This window comes from Eptatretus burgeri, chromosome 8 (assembly GCF_056783735.1).
Source record: "Eptatretus burgeri isolate ZD-2024b chromosome 8, Ebu_testis_v1, whole genome shotgun sequence".
In the NCBI taxonomy this organism is placed as follows: domain Eukaryota; kingdom Metazoa; phylum Chordata; class Myxini; order Myxiniformes; family Myxinidae; genus Eptatretus; species Eptatretus burgeri.
Window position 1 is genome coordinate 81,625,168 of NC_140968.1, and position 20,484 is coordinate 81,645,651.

Here is a 20,484-nt window from a genome sequence, read left to right on the forward strand (position 1 = left end):
CTAAATACTCTACTTTTGGATACTTGAACATGGAGTTCTGATGGTTCTCTGTGAATTATTTCATTTTTGTCAAAACAAATAATTTCCTGATTCAAAAATATTTTGTCTTGGGTGAGCCTCAGTGACCTTACCTACAACCAAAGCATGCTGAGATCTCTCTGTAAATTCAAGGATTACGTCAGAATATTCATGTCACGTATATTCCACCAGCGATATGCTGCTAAAATGGTGATGTTCTCAAAGAGATGAGCCTTGTTTTAAATCGCATCATGTGTATGTCATGATGCCATCATGTTATGCTTGTTTTTCAGCTTCCGGTGGCATGTTGCAAGTAATGCTGCAAAAAATGGTGTATTTTTAAGAGGGACAGGAAAACGTTTTGGAGACAATAAGCATACATGCATGTCTTTATGGTCTGATCAAGGTGATATACTTGCTGGTTAATACTGTGAGTATGATGATTGGCAGGATCAATGATATTCCATCTTTTTTATCCTCTTTGTGTCTTACTCAGATGATAAATTACTTCTTGAAAATATAGCAACACACCTTTTTCGAAGGATCTCTGCCAGGCTAAAATATTGTCACATTGGAGGCTTACAAATGCGATATGCTTCTGTGCTGGGACCTGAGGTCCCGTGAAAAGCTGAAAGGTGTAAAGCTAGACTGTGTTCAATTGCATCAATCGATGCTGCATTCTTGACTTACGGTTCCCCAAGGTGTTCCAATTAAACCAAATTTGTGCAGTGGAAAGCACATGCGAGGCAAAAGATGGGAACACGTATCTTGCCTTTATAAAGGTTTATTTGTGCTGAAAATAAATACGAAGAGAAGAAGTGGACAGGACTTGGGGAACGGAACAGTCCAAACGACATGTCAGACACGAAAAGGGAGAGGGGGATAGCCAACTTATATACAAGGAAAGGAAATAAATATTCCTATCTGTGCTGGATGCCACAGGAACCTGACTCACACCAACGATGGGAAAAACAGGCGGAGACTTGAACAAGGCACAATCCTGAGAATGCGCAGGACGATGGTGCAGGCAGACGGATGGAGCGGCCGAGAGTGAAGAAAAGCACAGGTGGATGGCATAGTGAGACACTGTGATAGGCATGATTTTACTCCATGTCCAGGAATGAAACAAGTTAGAAGAGGAAAAAAACACTTGGGTAGAGCTGACACAGGCTTGCCAATTTTTGACTGTTGCACGGGATGGGGCGGCACTGTTCCCCAGTGTCCATCCCGCCCTCCCATACAGAATCTTCCCAACAGCTGGAAGGCTATTCGTTCATTATTCATCTCACTGGCTCTGCTGCTGAACACATTGCCAGGGACCATAGACTCCGGCCAAATCGATTGTACTTGGCGCTTTCTTATGCCTTTCTAAGTTCTACACCCAGCCCGCCTGCTTTACGAGGAGGTTTCACACAAACACCCTTATCCTGTATATCCTAAAGGTTACACTCACTGCCCTCTCCTCAGTGTATGTTCAACATCATGACTTATCCTAACATTTTCCGTATTACATGAGGAAATGTAAGCTACGTGAAACACACGGTCCATATTACAAGCTTACTACATTCTAACTTTGGATCCCCCCCTCCCACATAATAATGTGTTTTATGACCATGTTAAGAAGAGCTGTTGCCTCAGTCGGGCAATACCTGCCAATGACCCTGATGAGCAGTGCTGAAAAGTGGAGTGATGCCGCGTCGATTTGCTTGCTCCAGAAGGGCTCCTTGGGAAATAAGTAGCTCACAAACTGCCAAGTGACCCTGAGATGCCACTGCTGTCAATGCTGTGGTGTGTAGGTGTCGTCACACACACACACACACACACACAAAAGGCAAGAGCATCGACAGTTAATTTAGTCGAAGCTATAATTTGACGAGTGACCTCAAAGATAGCCAGAATTACCAATGATGCATCACGTACACACACGTACACGAGGGAGAGAGAGAGAGAGAGAGAGAGAGAGAGAGAGAGAGAGAGAGAGAGAGAGAGAGAGAGAGAGAGAGAGAGAGAGAGAGAGAGAGAGAGAGAGAGAGAGAGAGAGAGATGGTAGGGGGAGCAAGGAAAGGGGGGGGAGGGAGAGGGAGAGTGAGGAAGTGGGGGGGGGGAGGAGGGGAGTTAACAAATATAATGTTATGTTATGCTTTATGACCACACACACATATTATATACATACACAAATATATACACATCCACGGCACACACACACACACACACACACACACACACACACACACACACACACACACACACACACACACACACACACACACACACACACACACACACACACACACACACACACACACACACACACACACACACACACACACACACACACCATTTGTCACTTCATTTTTTGAAACAAGAATAACACTGGTCAACAATTTTTTACTTTCTGAATGTTGTCTAGATTTCTACAAGTGAAGTAGGGTATTCTGGCACTGCTGAATCAGGAAATGGCATCCGTTTCTCTCCATCAGGTCAGGTTTTTGTGCTAAGTTGATTTGAAAAAATCAGATCTTGTGACAAAATCAATTACATTTTTGTGGCATTATCAGCTGATTTTTGTCAACACATATCATCCTAAACATGTTTTTAAGAAAAAAAAATGTTTTGCCAACAACATTTATTGATTACATGATAGAAACATCGATTACTGTCATCTGAATGGTGGGCATTGATAAAGGTAAGTACAAGTAAATTGCATGTTGCGTCACCACTGTTCAAACTTCAGGGCTTGAACTTCCGTTTCTTCGAACTCCTGGAATGTTCAGCGGCAGGGAGGTCTCTCTTCAGATTCCAACAGTAGTCAGCCATCATGACTGCGTCCCAGCGACCCTGATACCTGGTCTCCATCTCCTTCATGTCCTGATGGAATCTCTCCCCCTGCTCGTCACTCATTGAACCCAGGTTCTCAGGAAACCGGTTCATATGTGAAAATAGGTAGTGCATCTTGATGCTCATGTTGCAGCCCAGGTTTCTGAAAGCAGTCAGCATGTTGTTGACAAGTTCTGCGTAGTTTCTGGCCTTATTGTTGCCAAGAAAGTTCTTCACTACCAAAACAAATGTCTTCCAAGCTTCCAGTTCCACTTCGTTCATTGAGTTTTTGAACTCTGGATCTCTGATGAGCTGACGGATCTGAGAACCATCAAAGATGCCAGCTTTCAACTTCTCCATGGTCAATCCTGGAAAAGCCTGGCACAAGTAAGTGAAGCAGTCACCATCTTTGTCCAGAGCCTTGGTGAACTGCTTGATTAAGCCGAGCTTGATGTGCAGCGGTGGGAAGAGTATTCTGTCTCTGTCCACCAGAGGGTCGTTGATGACGTTCCTTTCTTTGCATGGCACCAATTCCTCCCGCACAGGCCAGTCCTTCTTCGTGTAATGCTGAGCACGGTCCCTACTATCCCACATGCACAGAAAACATGGGTACTTGGTGAAGCCAGACTGTTGTCCCAACAAAAAGTTCACCATCTTCAGGTCAACACAAATAAACCACTTATGCTGATCATAACCAATTTTCTCCAGCACGTACTTCACCGCTTCATACTTCTCCTTCAGTGTAGTCGAGTGAGCGATGGGTACAGAGGCAAACTGGTTGCCGTTGTGTAGCAGAACACATTTCAGTGATCGCTTGCTGCTGTCAATGAACAGTCTCCAATCTTTGGGTTCGTACTGTGGCACTCCAAGCTTGAGCAGAAGCGCATGTCATAAATTGGCGCATGTAGGTATTGTACATTCTTCAGAGTTCGTTATTTCAAGAAATACAACTTTTTTGTATCACATTATTACAAAATCTGCCCCATTAACTTTAGTTTTGATCCACGAACTTTATGCTTTGCCTCACCAATTTTTGGAAGATTTTGAGGTTTTATGACTTCAAACTGATCCCTTTTCGACATAATCACCCAGAACTATCGTACCTGAATACTTCTTGTCATTAAAATAATTATTTCCAATCAAAACAATTATTTGACATGACATTTTACCCCCACCAACTTCTTCTAAAATGCTCCACACATGCGTACATGTGAACAAAAATGTAAAAAACGACATGTGGCCATATCTCAAAAACTTGACCTGATTGAACAAAACTAATGTGAGCTTTGGATTCAGCGCATCAGATTCGTCCTAAATCAGCTTAAAAAATGCAGACAACAAATTTGTTGTTGACCAGTGTAATCAACAGGAACAAGTCTTAACTTTTGTATTAAAAACAAACAAAAAAACAAAACAAGTAAAGAATGAAAAACACAGTTCAACACTGCACTGGCTTAACGAGATCTACCAACAATATAGTTTTACATAAAACGAGTGACAAATACACATCCACATGATACCTGGTTATTGTGATATGGACGATAGCTGTGTCTGAGATTCTACTCACCTGTCTCACCCCAGAGACTATCGAAAGCATTAATCTGAACGCGATCCTCATCCATTGTTGCATCTGGAGAATTTAGTAGGAAAATGACCACCTGTCAGGCATACAAACAACAATTACACTGCACATGTACTTGAAACGCGATGATGAAATTGTTACTGTGAATTAGCGGAGCTTGAAAATTGACGAGTCTGATAAACAGTGAAAGATATAAGACAAGAAGACATGGCCAAAAGGTATGAACACTCACTTCTAAGCTGTCTAGCCTGGGTTTGAATCCATACTCAGCTATAAACTGTCATCCTGGTGTTTGACAGGCAGGGTTATTCATCAATGTGTGTGCCATCCCTCGGATGGATGTTAAACTGGCATCCCATCTGCTGGCATAAGTTGGTGGATGTTAAATATCCCACGGTGTCCTTCGCGAAGGGTAAGTTTTGCCGGCACCCTGGCCAAATTTCATGTTCCTGCCCTGAATTCCTGAGTTGGAGAGGCGACTTGACAAGGATTGTAGCCTAGTAACCGCTTCGGCAGCATCAACACTCTGCATAGGGCAGAGGACATGAGGATGATGAATGGTTCAATCAACATTTTGGAATACAATGCAAACGGCTATGGCGATTGTTCAAGAACGACCTAAAATTGTCTAACACAATGATCAAGATAACAATGATTGAGATGGCCATCATAAATATAGCAAACCTCCTTGTGGCCCATATTGCAAGCAGCTGTCAAGGCGTGTTGTAAGGCCTGGGCTTTGCGTGGCAGGCCTGGCTGCTGAGCTTCTGGCCAGTCTAGCTTGCTCAGGTACGCAACTACATCAGTGTGTCCTTGCTCGGCTGCTAGCACCAGAGCACACTGGCCATTTCGATCTACATGTGCCACCTGGTGGTGAGATGGAAAATATTATCATAATATCAGTTACGGTATCAAAAACAGTTTTATAATTAAACACCTCAGATTATAAAGTTTTTTTTAAAGCTCATTGTAAAGATTCCAAGGCAGTTCCGAAGCTTACATTGATCTCAGGCTCAGTGATGCATCAGGAGACATCAGAATCCTTTTACATACATTACAATCAATGCAGACAATGGACAAATCAACTGTCATATAAAGGATTTGAAAGTGGGATTCCATCATCTTGAGCTACGTGCGCAGATGACCAAGTCAAACAGGCCAAAGTGTCGAACGCCAAAATTCAAATCCTGAATTTGTTTTGTTAATGACCACACACCGTTGCTCCATGACAACACAGCATGGCCACAACATCCAGGTGTCCGACTGCTGCTGCGTGGCACAGTGCAGACATGCCAGTCTCGCCTGTGCCATCAACTTCAGCACCACCTTCCAACAGCAAGGCAACCATGTCTTCATATCCAAGATGCGCCTCGATGCACAATGCCGGCGAGTTGTTCAAAACCTCCGCACGCTGGTTCGGGTTCGCCCCTGCTTGCAGCAACAGCCGACTGACCTGCCGTGATACCCTCAATCAGTGATTGAACAACACTTGCTCTGCTTGCACTTGTTCAACAGTGAGAACACAAAGAACCAGTTTGGAGACTAATCCAATACAGTAGTGCATGATAGAGAACAAAGTTTGGTGAACACTGGTAAAAGGTGAAAATTTCCAATATCGTGTTGGGTCATCCTAGATTGTTTAAGCAAGAGGGTTTAGCAAGGGGAGAAATTTAAGTCATCAAAGCTCGCCGTGAAGTTTCCTGAAACCTTTCAGTTTGCAATGGATTTCTCAACAGATGGTGCATTGTTCCGATAACAAAATTAATGGTCGAACTTGGTGTTTAAATTGCCAAAACATTTTCACGCAAACCACCCCCTCCCTCCCCCCCAGCCCCCAGAACATACAATAATCCCCAATAAAAAAGACAAATAATTTTGAGCAATTTGAAACCACGTCACCAGTAAGTAGGAGAATCAAACTTGAGGAAACGCATGACGTGAAGGCCATGGATTGCGTTGTGTACCATCTTGGATGATTTGACCATTTGCAAGTGTAAATGAATCATGCAGTCCCACTCCTGGTAAAGGGCAACGGCGGTATCCATCGTGTTTGCCACACCGCAGCTCCGGTTCCATTGCTTTTATTGCTGCATTAGCATGATGGTGGCATTTCAGTGATCGCCGAACAGTGCTGCTCGATTAATGCGGTCCTCATGACATTTTATAACATTTACAGCTCTGATCCCGTTTCTGCTGCAATGAGCCCCATGCGTGGCAAACAAAGAACGCTCGGGTTACTTGCCATTATTACGCGTCACAAAACCTACGCCACTCAAGAAGCAATATGCCAAATAGAACGAGCACCGAGTGGGCCCACTCGTTCACCATATGCTTTTGGCTGTGGACCTCCAGTATGATCCAGCAACTTGTAAGAACACGTTTACATAACAATGGTCCAAAGTGCATGCAAACCTATTTGATATGTCCCTGGAAAAAAGAATTTGCCAAATTAAGTTATATCCTTTAAGCCATAAGGATGCAGCTTGTTTGGAAAACATTACGATTTCCTCATGACAGTGAGCTGAATACACATTGGATTTGTGAAAAATATGGTGAAAGCTCTGTTGTAGCCCACACGGACGCATGTGCGTGCTCATATATGTGAGCACACAGCAAATAACACACACACACACACACACACACACACACACACACACACACACACACACACACACACACACACACACACACACACACACACACACACACACACACACACACACACACCACCCCTCAATGATCCTCTTGGCTACAGTGAGGAGAATAAATATCCTTGACTATCAAACTGCATATAGACCATCCATGGGAATATTACTACAAGCAGTTGGAAGCTGTAGGGGGCTTGGTGACAATCGTGGAAAGAGCTCTTGGCACAAAACTTTGAGAACAGGAAAACTTCACAACTTGGCCCATGAATCGTGATCACTCATCAAAACGGAGGTGGTGATTTCGATACCCGGTGAGACTCCATTCCACCTTCTGAAGCCCACATATAGACATAACAACCAACGACACACAATTTATGATTATATTCTTGCTAGTGCCACCTGCTTTCAGCGACAGATTATTGCAGTCAGTACCAAAGAAGCCTCGGAAGTACAATCAATTGGTGCTGAGAAAGTGCAATGGTGCAGCACTGATGTCTCAACTTCCCGCCAAAAGTTTCCGCCAAAAGTGACAGAATATAAAATGCAAGTAAGCCCTCAAATATTCATCTTTCAGCAAATAATTTGTCAACAACATCTGTTGCTTTTAAACTCTTATAACCCACATACAAGATAAAGTATGTACACAACCCACCGTACAGAAGCACTATGCGTTTGATGTGAACATGGCAGTGGGTGATCTCTTACTGGTGCTGTACCTTAATGTTGGGAGTGTAGAGGTTTCGGAGAGAAGCAAGAGCAGCTGAGAGCCCATTGCTACTGTAACTGACCCATACAGCCTGCAAGATGGCTGAGGACATTCCCAGCTTCTTGCTCAGACCCTGCAGAATAATAGACCACAGTGACTATTACAGAAACTCTGCTTTGTCAACTGAATAATCGGCTTGAGGACAGTATGGTTGAATGATAAATTTAACCCAATGAACCAAACAGCCAACCTCAACTGAACATTATCAATACACCAGGATCAGCTGGCCAGACATGCCATTGACAGAGATTAAAAAAAAAAAGTGGTAGTAGCAAGTTAAATAATTTCACACTTTGAAAATCAAAGCAATTAATAAAAAATGTAATTTGCCCTTATTTTTTATACTATCCACATGAAAACACCCCTCAGTGATCATATTGGTTTCCGTTAGGTGAAGAAATATCCTCGACTATGCAACCCCATACAGACCAATTATGTCATGAATATGATGTGTTAATCTGATACGTCTGATACAATAGACGCATGAATTGGAGAACAGACTACATGTTCATCATCAAAACATGTACTGCTGAAAATGGAGTTATTTCAAATATTGTGATTCAATGTTTAGCAGACGTGGTGGCGTTGGGTTAGAGCGTCTGCTCTGAGTCTGGGAAGTCGGAGGTTCGAACCCAACTCGGGCCAAGTCGTAGCAAAGACGGTAACATAAGACCTCCTGTTGTGATGCTCACCTGCATCAGGAGCAAGTCACTCAAACCCGCAGCAGACCTCCTTAGACCCTGACTTTTTGATGCCATGAACACAATTTGGTACATCATGGGTGAAGAAGGTTGTGGTCAAGTTTCATTGAAATTGTGTGTGTAGTTTGTATAAGAGAGCAAATATCTATTTTTGGGGGGGGGTCAAAAACCCTCCGGTAGACCCCCTTAATGAGTGCAAATTTTGATGTGGTTGATAAACTTTTGTACATCACAGGTGAAAAATGTTGTGGTCAAGTTTCATCAAAATCGTGTGTGTAATTTCAGAGGAGAGAGCAAATTCCTATTTGGTGGGGGGGTGGGGGGGTTCAACCTCCGCCCCATGTAGACCCCTTAATGAGTGCAGATTTTGATGCGGTTGATACACTTTGGCACATTACGGGTGATGAAGGTTGTGGTCAAGTTTCATCGAAATCATGTGTGTTGTTTTGGAGAAGAGAGCAAATACCTATTTTTTGGGGGGGGGGCAAAACCCCCCATAGACCTCCTCAATGAGTGCAGATTTTGATGCGGTCAATAAACCTTTGCTAAGGCCTAAGTCACATTTGCTCTATGGCGAGGATACGGCGGCCGTACGCCCTCTGAAATGACAGAAACGTGCGGCGGCCGCAGAGTCTCTGCGGTGGCCTCAGGGTGGCCCTACGCCGTTTGGCTATATTTTACAGGTCGTAAGGTCGCCGTGGAATTATAACGCGGAGTTATAACCTTTTTCATTTCTACGTTCGCCGTAGCAATTCGACAAGCCGAAAAAAAAAACTGGAAATAAATAAATTAACCCATTAGTTTCCGTCCGTCTGGCCACACGTTCGCCTTAGGGCCCCCCTGCGGTCACCTTGCGGGCACCTTGAGGCTACCTTGCGTCTGCCTTGAAAATTCTATGGCCGCCGCAGGGCCCCCTTAAGGTCACCGTAAGACATCAAATCAAAGACCGTACGGCAACCCCACGTTTTCGGTCTCCACAATTTCTAAGACCCAGGCCTAAGTCACATTTGCTCTACGGCGAGGATACGGTGGCTGTACGCCCTCTGAATTGACAGAAACGTGCGGCGGCCGTAGAGTTTCTGAGGTGGCCTCAGGGTGGCCCTACGCCGTATGGCTATATTTTACAGGCCGTAAGATCAGGTATGGGAGCATGTGCCAGAACAGCGCGTCGCTGCGTCCACTTTCCGCCGGTACTCCAGGGGCCTCCGTCTGGCCATCCCCCAGGCAGATGCCAGGCCCATCCCCATCTCCTTGAGATGATGGTCAACCTGTTGCAACCATGAGGCACGTGGTCGGCCCACTGGCCTCCTCCACTCATGAGACTCCCTCGCTGAGAGAATCTGGTGAGCAGGATCAGCGTCAGGAAAACGAGCCACATGTCCATACAGCCGCAACTGACGCTCACGGACTATGCAGGTAACAAATCTCATCCGAGTCTCTCTCAGCAACCGCTCGTCGGACACAAAATCTGACCAGCGATAGCCAAGGATTCTCCGAAGAGACCTGGTACCAAAGGAATTAAGTCTTCGTCTCAGATCCTTGGTCAGAGTCCAAGTCTCACACCCATAGAGCAAGACTGGAAGTACCAAGGACCTGAAGACTCGGACTTTCGTCCTCCCACACAGGTACCGGCAGCGCCACACCCCATGATCCAGTGAATCCATGACTCCCCAGGCCCGACCCAGACGTCTATTGACCTCTGACTCGCAGCCAGCAGAGACATGAATATCACTGCCAAGGTAAGTGAATCTCTCCACGACCTTAACATCCTCACCACAAACAGACACAGACAGGACAGCAGCATCCAAGATGTCACCGAAAGCCTGGATCTTAGTTTTGACCCAAGAAACCCGTAATCCCAACGGCTCCGACTCCTCATTCAGCACCTCGTGGGCCCTCAAGAGGATGTCTAAAGTCTCCGCAAAGATGACTGCATCATCTGCAAAATCAAGGTCCGAGATCTTGACATTACCAAACGATGCACCGCAACTTGATCTCTCTGACATCCTCCCTAAAATCCAGTCCATACAAGTGCTGAAAAGTGTGGGGGCAAGTACACATCCCTGACGAACTCCAGTAACAACTGGAAATAAGTCAGAGATGGTACCACCACACTTCACAGCACTCTCAGTACCAGAGTAGAGTTCAGACATCAGATTGATCAGTTTTGATGGCACCCCACGAAGACCAAGAATCCTCCAGAGGACATCCCGATTCACTAAATCGAACGCTTTACAGAGATCAACATAGGCTGCAAGCAGCCCCTGCCGAAACTCTCGTCTGCGTTCGGTGAGGACACGAAGTGCAAGGATACGGTCAATCGTTGACCTCTTTGGTGTAAAGCCTGACTGCTCTGGACGCTGGTGCTCAAGCAGATGGTGGCGAACCCTATCAAGAATTATCCGAGCAAAGACCTTGCCCGGCACTGAGAGCAGCGTCACCCCTCGGTAGTTGTTGCAGTCTTGGCGATCACCCTTCCCTTTCCAGAGAGGGACAACAAGGCCCCTCTTCCAGTCAGTTGGGATGATGCCTGTGTTCTGGGCAGAGCACAAAACTGCATGCAACGACACGAGTGCAGCATTTCCACCAGCCTTGAGAAGTTCGGCATGGATGCTACAGATCCCTGGAGCTTTGCCCCGTTTCAACTGGTTCACCGCAGCCCGTGTTTCCACAAGCGAAGGTGGACCACAGTTGATTCGAGGGTCAGCAACAGGGATTGTAACACCCTTGACGTCCAACTCGACAACTGGGGGATCAGCCCAGTACAACCGCTCAAAGTAACCGGCCCAGTGGGCCTTCACTTCAGACTCCTCTCTCAAGAGCCTACCACTCTCTGCTCTAACTGCAGTGCTCTGAGGGATGGGCTTGGATGAACGCAATGCGCGAATTCCCCTGTAAGCGGGGCGAGAATCACCTGTCCACAGGTGATGCTCTACCCCCTCACAGATTCCTCGCACATAAGCCTCCTTGTCCACCCTCAGTGCACGTACAGTTTTACGCCTCAGCTCCCTGAACAGCTCAGCTCTGCCATTCAGCCTGGCCCTGCGACTCTAGTCAATGGTATCCAGTGTCCCTTGAGAGACAAAATTCTTCTTTGCCCTGCGGTGAGTTCCAAGACATCTACCGGCAACATCAAGGACGGTGGTCTTGAAGGCGCTCCACAACTCTTCAGGACCCCCCCCAAAGCACCCAGAACCCCCAAGTGTCCACTCAGCCTGTTCGCAAACTCCTCAGCTACTCTCTCTTCCCTGAGCTTGCTTACATCCAGCCTAGGCTGGGATGGTACCATTCTCCAGGATTTAAGGTGCAGCTTTAGAGTTGCTACAACAAGCCTGTGGTCAGTATTGAGGAACTGAGCACTCCGGTAGACCCTGCAGTTCTGGATCATCCTCCAGCGACCGTCAATGAGGACATGGTCAATCTCCTTTGCCGCACCACCAGCGTTGGAATACCAAGTCCAGCGATGAGTTTGTGGGTGCTGAAACCATGAACCAGCCATCCTAAGTCCATGACTTCTTGCAAAGTCAAGGAACTTAGTGCTATTCTGGTTCATAGTTCTTGACCCATGGGGACCAACACACACCTCATAACCATCCCTATCAGTTCCAGTCGATGCATTGAAATCCCCCAAGACTAGAAGTGTATCTCATCTGGGGCACTGATCAACCACAGACTCGAGTGTGGCGTAGAATGCATCCTTCACGGTGAGATCACTCGCCTCAGTCAGAGCATAAACAGAGACCAGGGAAATAACACCTAAGGAGTGACGAATCCTTAATCTCATAATACGCTCGTTGACCGGTGTTACCTCAATTATCATTGGGGTCAGCTTATTGGACACAGCTACAGCAACTCCTTGGGTATGGTAACCATCAGAGCGACCAGACCAATAGTAGGTGAAACCACCCACCATTATCTCGCCGCAATCCGGTCTCCGAACCTCAGAGAGAGCTGCAATCCCGATGTACAAACGCTTGAGCTCAGATGATAACAGAGACAGGTGATCATCCACTCTTAGGGATAGGACATTCCAGGCACCCACCCGAAGGGACCGCCTCAGGTTAACCCAAACCGACCGCCGTCTGGTGGACGACACCTCAGCACCACTGCGACACAGGCCGTAAGGTCGCCGTGGAATTATAACGCGGAGTTATAACTTTTTTCATTTCTATGTTCGCCGTAGCAATTCGACAAGCCGAAAAAAAAAAAAAACTGGTTACCAAAAAAAAATTAACCCATTCGTTACCGTCCGTCTGGCCGCACGTTCGCCTTAGGCCCCCCCCTGCGGTCGCCTTGCGTCTGCCTTGAAAATTCTATGGCTGTCGCAGGAACGCCCTAAGGTCACCAGGCGACATCAAATCAAAGACCGTACGGCACCCCCACGTTTCCGGTCTCCACAATTTATAAATACGCCGTGCGGCTCCCCGAAAAAGAAAAACATATGTGACTGCTACATTGTGTGACCGTGGAAATACTGTGGCCGCCATATAATTGCTAGTGGCCGTAGATTTGGGAGACCCCACGGCTGCCGTGGCAAATGTGACCTAGGCCTAAGCATCAGATATGAAGCTTTTGGTCAAGTTTCACCAAAATCGTGTGTTTGGTTTAAGTAATAATGACTGGCGTGTTTATGGACTGACTTACTGACTGACTGACTCACCTACAGACACTGATCGATCGCATAAGCTCCCCGGAACTACGTTCCAGGTGAGCTAAAAATGGTAGGTGCTGCTTCCTTGGTGCTCAGCATTTAAAAAGGATAGAGCACAGAGAGACAACCACAGGTTGGTAACCATTGTACAGGCTTTGATGAGCTTAATGGCCTCCTCCTGCACAAGGAACTCATATGACATTATGTTTTATAATGCCCCCTAAGTAAAAAAAAAAAATGAAGCCATCTTTCATCAAATTCCTGAATGCTGGAGGGGAAGGTGTTGGAGACATTAATTAGGGAACAGATGAGGAACCATTTAAATAAATACAAATTAATTAAAGGGAGTCAGCATTGGTTTACCAAAGGTAGTTCCTGTTTAACAAATCTTTTAGAGTTTTATGAAGCAGTGTCTAATTGGGTGGATGAGGGAAAGGCAGTGGACATAGTATATCTCGACTTTAAGAAGGCATTTGATAAGGTACCACATCGGAGGTTGTTATCCAGCGTGAGGGTTTGTGGAGTGGCTGCTCAGGAAGCTAATTGGATTGCAAACTGGCTTCGTGGTAGGAAGCAAAGAGTGGCTGTGAGTGGGAGGATGCAAGTAGCGCGGTACCTCAGGGATCAGTAGTCGAACCACTACTATTCATTATTTACATCAACGATTTGGATAATGGGGTAAAGAGTAAACTTTCCAAATTTGCAGATGACACAAAGCTTGGAGGTGAGGTGGATAGCAGAGGGGGTGGTGATCAGATTCAGGAAAGTGTTGATACTTGCATAGATTGAGCAAATTATTGGCAGATGGAATTTAACCTGAGTAAATGTAAGGTGTTGGGGATGGGAAAGAACAATGAAAATAGAGATTACAGGATGTAAGGGGTAATTTTGGAGCGTGTCACACAGGAGAAGGATCTGTGGGTGGTAATAGATACGGAAGGTAAGCAGGCAGCGCAGTACCAGGCAGCTATAGGTAAAGCAAATAGGGTTTTAGGTTGTATTCGGAGGGGGATCAATTATAAATTAAAAGAGGAGGTGTTAACATTGTACAGGAATTTAGTGAGGGCCACATCTAGAATATTGTGTGCAGTTCTGGTCACCATAGTTCCGCAAGGACATAGCTGCCGTAGAGACAGTTCGGTGCAGGGATACTCCATTAATTCCAGGCCTAGCTAGACTTAGCTATGAGGAGCAGTTGAAGGAGACAGGGCTTTATTCACTCGAAAGGAGGTGGTTACGAGGAGATGTGATTGAGATGTTTGAGATAATGAAAAGTATTGATAAAATAAGTGAAGACGAATTATTCAATAGAGTAGACAGTGATAGGACTTGGGGCCATGGCCTGAGATTAAAGAAGAGGAGAGTTAAGACGGTAGTAAGGTAGGGGACTTTTACTCAGTAGTTAATGCATGGAATGGTCTTCTTGGAAACATCGTAGCAGCAGAAACAGAAGATAAGTTTATATTGGAATTATATTGGTACCTGGAAGTTATAGAGATAGAGGGGTATAGGGATTTTGGCAAGACTTTTAGGTAGCTTGAGCATTGATGGGTGATTGTGTGCATGTGAACGGACTGATGTTGGTGGGGGTCTCGTCAAGTGGTGTTGTGTGGTTGCTGTTGTGTGTTTTCAACCAAACCCATGCCCCCTCCCTTGAGAAGATTTTTTTTCTTTACAAAAAAATACAAAATGCAAATTATAAAAAAAAAAAAAATTAAAAAAATACAAAAACTTAAAATAAATAGATAAATAAAAACCCACAAAAACACGAAATAAATAAAGTTTGCATTTTCTTTGGATCTTGTGTTGATAAATTCGTGTGGTATTGATGTCATGCAGGCATGATGGGCTGAATGGCCTCCACCTGTGTCTGATTTCCTTGTGTGTTTCCTTGTGAATCGGGCAAAATTCCATTCATGTTTTCAACTGAATGTGTCCCCATTCTGGTTAAGTCAATTATACTGTGTTGGTTTAACATTAGAACACTGCAAAATGGTTGCTGCCATCGAGAATTTCATAACCACCCACAAAAGGTATATCTGTCGAAATTCCTAAAGGCAGCTGCAAGCTTTAGCAACACCGACCTCAGTGGTAATTTGAGTTTCAGCAGATTATGTCGGCAATACCTGGGCAGATGTGTTTTTAAAGTAAACAATGAACTGATGTGAACATCATTGGGTGTCAGGTAATGGTGGCGATGGTTGCTGAATATTTTGAGGGGAAGTACTGTGGGAGTATTTATTTTTGTCCCCCAATATTGACGTGGCACATACAGAAGCTTGCATATCTAATATGTAAAACTCATTCTAACCACTGACTCACTGACTGACCATCCATCCATCCATTGGGACCATACTCCATGCAGAGCATTGGTGCTGCCGAAGCAGTCTCCTTGGCTATTGGGCACAATCCTGGACGGGTCGCCACTCCGACACAGTATTACCAGCATGCTGGCACTCATTTTGCCGACCTCGGAAGGATGACAGGCAGAGTAAACCCCACCTGGTATTAATTCAACAGCCGAGTGGGATTTGAACTCAGGATCCCAGGATCCCGGGATCCCAATCCCACCACGCTAACCATTAAAGATCGGTACCTTCCAGGTGACGTAGAAAGCTGAAATTTTGCGTGCCGATGGACATCAAAGCGATACACCAGGAAAAAAAAAATCAAAAAAAATCACAGAACCGTCGTAAAACATCCGCAAATGAAAATATAAATAAATGAAAAAGAAAATGAAAAAAATGCAGGTGAGCAACTGAGACAATGGGGAAGCACGGTAATTTTGCGTGCCAATGGATATCAAAGCCGATACACCAAGAAAAATCACAACCTTTTGAAAGTGTCCATAAATGAAAATATAAATAAATAAATAAATACACATTAAAAAAAAAATCAAATACAGGTGAGTGACCCGAGACAATGGGGAAGCACGGTTCATTATTGCTTACAATGTGTAAGCATACCCCGCGAATATATAAATAAACCGCAGGTGAAAATCAACAAATCAATACAGTAGAAACGATTTAAACATGGGATCTCAGCATCATGAACCAAGTGTTCAGATAGAAAATGTCAAACAGGCCCATGTGATGATGTAGGGTGACAAGAGGTGAAAATAACAGTGACTCACTCTGTATATCATACCTTGTAGATGTGTGCTTTCAGGATATGGTGTCCCAACTCCATAACCTGCTGTCGGTTCAGGGCTCCCTCACGCCGTGACAGAGCAGATGCCAGGAGTGCGTGTCCCATTCTACATTAGCACACAAGACATGAGCTATTCCATTAGACTTTTGGAAGCATCAACAAAAAGGCCAAGCCTGTAGAAGTAGAATTTAATTATAACCTAAGAGCTGTTCGCCTTCATGATAGGTGACAAACTACACGCTTAGATACGGCATTGTAATTTCTCAGCTTTGGAAAATCTATTGATGCAAAGTGTGTTCAAATGGAGGTATTTTGTCATTTTTAATGCTATTTCATAGAAACACAGTTAATAAGGCCAGATTCGGTGGTGTGATGGTTGGAGCACCTGCCCTGAGTCTGAGAGCTCGGTGGCTCAAACCCTGGCCGTGCTGCTTCCTTGCTTGATTCTCAACAGTAATAAAGAATAGATCATGGACACAAAACCATAGCTTTGCAATCAGAGTGCAGGCTTTGATGGTTTCAAAGCCTAATGGTCTCCTCCTGTGTTTAAGTTGCTTGTATGAGAAAATATATCATTATTATTGGCACCAATGCAGTGCTTTACAGGTTTGATGTTGTGAGACAAAAAAAAATAAACAACTTCATGATGTAAAATAATTATGAATCTGTAAAATTTCAATTCTTCATTTGTGATCCATGACTTTTATGTAATTTGGAGAAGAGAGGAGGAGGTGTGCAACCTGGGTGGAAGACAGTATTGTGGTGGAGAGAAAGGCATGACATCAAGGAGGGAAGTGATGGAGAGGATTATGTGTGGATAGAGATTATAGAGATTGGAGGAATAGTAAGACATTGGTAGGATTCTTTAATTGGGCTCCTGGTGTGAGGGAAGAGCAGGAAAGATAGATATGCGTCGAATTCAAAAAGGCATGTGATAAGGGAAGAGTACGGTTTATGGGGGATTTTAACTTGCCTGGGATAGATCGGGTCCATGAACAGGGAAAAGGCAGAGCAGATGAGGATTTCCAAGATTCAGTCCAGGATTGATTTTTAACCCAGTTTTACAAAATCCCACGAGGGGGAGTGCAGTGTCGGACCTCTTTTTGAGAAACGATCCCAATATGGTGGAGGAGGGGGAAGTTGGAGAGCATCTGGGGACAAGTCACCACAACGTCGTAAGCGCAACTCTACTGTTGAGATGTGAAGTTCGGGGTCGTGGTGCATGGTTATTGAATTTTAGCAGGGCAAACTTTGAGGGTATCAGAAGTGAGATGGGAGCTTTAGATTTGATAAAGGTAATGAGTGGGCAGTCTGCATAGGAGAAAAGGGCAAACTTCAAGGAGCAAATACGTACAGTGCATAATAAGCATATTCCACAGCGAGGTGTAAAGGAAGAGGGAGAAAGAGATCAGTACGGTTGTTATATCCAGCGTAACCAAGGATAAGCACAAGGCATTTATTTTAAAGTACAGAACAAAATAACAGGACTGGAGTTCATCTCTCAGTGCAGGAAGAAACAGAATAGCTAAGAAAATGACTCGCAGGCCAAAAGGGAATATGAAAAGGACAAAGCCATGAATATTAAATATAACAGCAAGACATTATTTAAGAACGTTAGGGGTAAGGAAAAGGTTAAGAGGAATGTGGGCCCACTGAGGAGTAACACAGAATTGGTGATTGATTTTTTTTTTCATTTCCAAGATTTCGATGGTGGATGGATGGAGGATTGGACAGTGGAAAATGTAACAATGCTATTTTAGAAAGGTTCCAGAGAATAATTGGGGAACTATAGACCTGTTGGCTTGATTTCAGTGGTGTGGAAGTTGTTGGAGACAATTAAGAAACAGATGGGGAAACATTTGAATAATTTCAAACTAATTAAAGGTCGTCAAAATTGATTTACCAAGGGGAGATCATGTTTAACATATTGTTACGGCTGTGGAGGTATATGGAGGAATTTAATGGGAAAGTTAGAATTGAATAGAGTTGTTTGGTCCGTGGACGTGTCGGAGACATCTCGATGCAATAAAGAAGGAAAACTGTGAGCTAAAGTGTTCCGTGTCACCACATTGGGGAGGGGGGGTGGGGGAGAGGGGAGGGGGTGGTGTGGTGTTAATTAGATAGGGATTAAGGATAAGTTCCCCCAGTATGTAATTTCCAATTGCTCCCCTGTGACTTTTCCCTTTGTTTTTGTCTTACAAACCATGAAAGAAGTGCATTTTTACAATAACCACAACGATAACAACAAGCGAGCCAGGTGTGCCAAACAGACAGAGAGGCTCCGTCTTATCGGGTTTGGTGCGAGAAAGCCATGCCACAGAGGTGGACGGTAGCTCGGTGTGATGTCAAAGAGAGATCAGGAGGAATGCACAGGTGTGGAGTGAGGGACGCACGCGGTCAAAAGAGAACGTAGCTCGGAGATGATGGCCTGTAAGAACAGGGCTTTACGACTGGCTTTCCTTCGATGCATGAAGAGGACTGCATGATTCTCGTATTCGTGCTGAGCTGAATTGGCTCGCGTACTGAGCAAGATGCTAGCCATTGACTGTTTGGCTGAGCCGTGAAGCATTTACGTTTCTGAGGAGGGAAGGAGAGCGTGCCTCGTGGCCTGATCACGGGGCCTCAGAAATCGTCTCATCGTGTGGGCCATCGTTGTGAACAGACCGGGTGCATGAGAGGAACGGTCGGGATATTCGCTCGTGAGAAAAATCTGCACGGGGTCTCTGAGCCTTGGTGTTGAATATCGCTCATTAATTTCCTGATGAATGTTCCCGCTGCGAGAGAGTGGCTCGGCACCATTTTGCACACGTCTAAACATGCATGACGAAGTGCCTCGATTCCAAGTTCCACAAAGACAATCTCTGGACCAAGCTGAGTGCCAGAATAAAGGAAGGATTTTCTTTTGTTTCGTTTTCCCCTTGTCCGCATTTAAGTCTGTGTTTAGAGATGCCTCCACTTTCGGTTTTATTCACTTCAGGTTATTATTATTATTACATTCTGAATTATGATCCCTTGTAAATATTTGTCTATTTTCATTAAATCTCGCATTTATTTTAAGTTGATGTATCTGTGTATTTGTCGTGAGGTTCGAGTATAATCCCCCCCCCCCTGTGCATCCATCTGTGCCTCCATCACTCCACCATTGCGCCCTGCCCCTCCCACGCAAGTTATAATCTCCAAGAATCAACATGTTCACCTCCTAAGGAAAACCGCTTGGCTATCCGTGCTGGCGGTGTTCACCACCCGTCACCACAATTTGGGTTTGGGGGTTTAACCTTAACCGCCAGTATTGCGACAATATTTATTTGAGTTCTATGAATTCGTGTCTGATTGGGTGGATGAGGGAAGTGCCATGGGTGTAGTATATTTAGACTTTAGGAAGGCTTTTGAGGTTTCACATTAGAGGTTGTTAGCCAAGGTGAGGGCTTGTGGAGTGGCTGGTCAGGTGGCTAACTGGATTGGAAACTGGCTTAGTGATAGGAAGCAAAGAGTTGTGAGTGGGAGGATGTCATACTGGAAGGATTAAGTAGTGGGGTACCCCAGGGATTAGTACTGGGACCATGGTGTAATATATAAAGAAGAAAGATTGTTTGTTTGTTTGTTCGTTTATGCATTCGCACCCTGCAGGAACCAGTGCAACCAAACTTTGCATGGCCTCTTCTTTCATTCAAAGGAAGGTCGAGGGTTAGATGTGTATGTTTGGATTAAAAATGAAATGAAAACCAGATAATTGGCCTTCAGCCCTCGATCGGGTCTTGTTTTGCCTCCATTTTTTGTTGTTGTCTGAGTTGTCTGCAGGGAGCAACCGAGTAATATGTATTGTGAAGATTGTATGTTGAGGTTGAATATTAAGAGTTGTTGTCAACAGCACAAATTTAATTACTCGAGTGTTTACATGTGTGCCTGTTATTAAAAAGATTGCTTTACATAGGTTTATTATAACACTTCTGGCTTGAGGCCTCGAGCGAGTATGTTACTTACACTACTACGATCGAGTAATATTTAGGCCTATTGTGAAGATCATAAGTTGAGTTCGTATTATGTGTGCAAGCTAATAACGGAAACTGTGTGTTCCCTTGGGACGTTTCTCCCCTACCTTTAATCCTCCCTGTATCTGTACGATCCGTCTGTTGCTTTTTAAACTTTAATCC

At 44.7% G+C, this 20,484-nt stretch overlaps 1 protein-coding gene across 1 annotated transcript in view; it reads right to left on the reverse strand.

Moving 5' to 3' along the window:
* Positions 1 to 20,484, reverse strand: part of LOC147022155 (protein TANC2-like) — a 437,623-nt gene that overhangs the window by 67,410 nt on the left and 349,729 nt on the right. Inside the window, exons 14-19 of the mRNA XM_085890484.1 lie at positions 16,331 to 16,439; positions 7,782 to 7,904; positions 5,634 to 5,870; positions 5,102 to 5,284; positions 4,403 to 4,493; positions 1,668 to 1,801 (exon numbers count right to left, since the gene is read on the reverse strand). Of these exons, the coding sequence (XP_085746610.1) occupies positions 1,668 to 1,801; positions 4,403 to 4,493; positions 5,102 to 5,284; positions 5,634 to 5,870; positions 7,782 to 7,904; positions 16,331 to 16,439 (877 nt within the window). The remainder of the gene's footprint in view (positions 1 to 1,667; positions 1,802 to 4,402; positions 4,494 to 5,101; positions 5,285 to 5,633; positions 5,871 to 7,781; positions 7,905 to 16,330; positions 16,440 to 20,484) is intronic.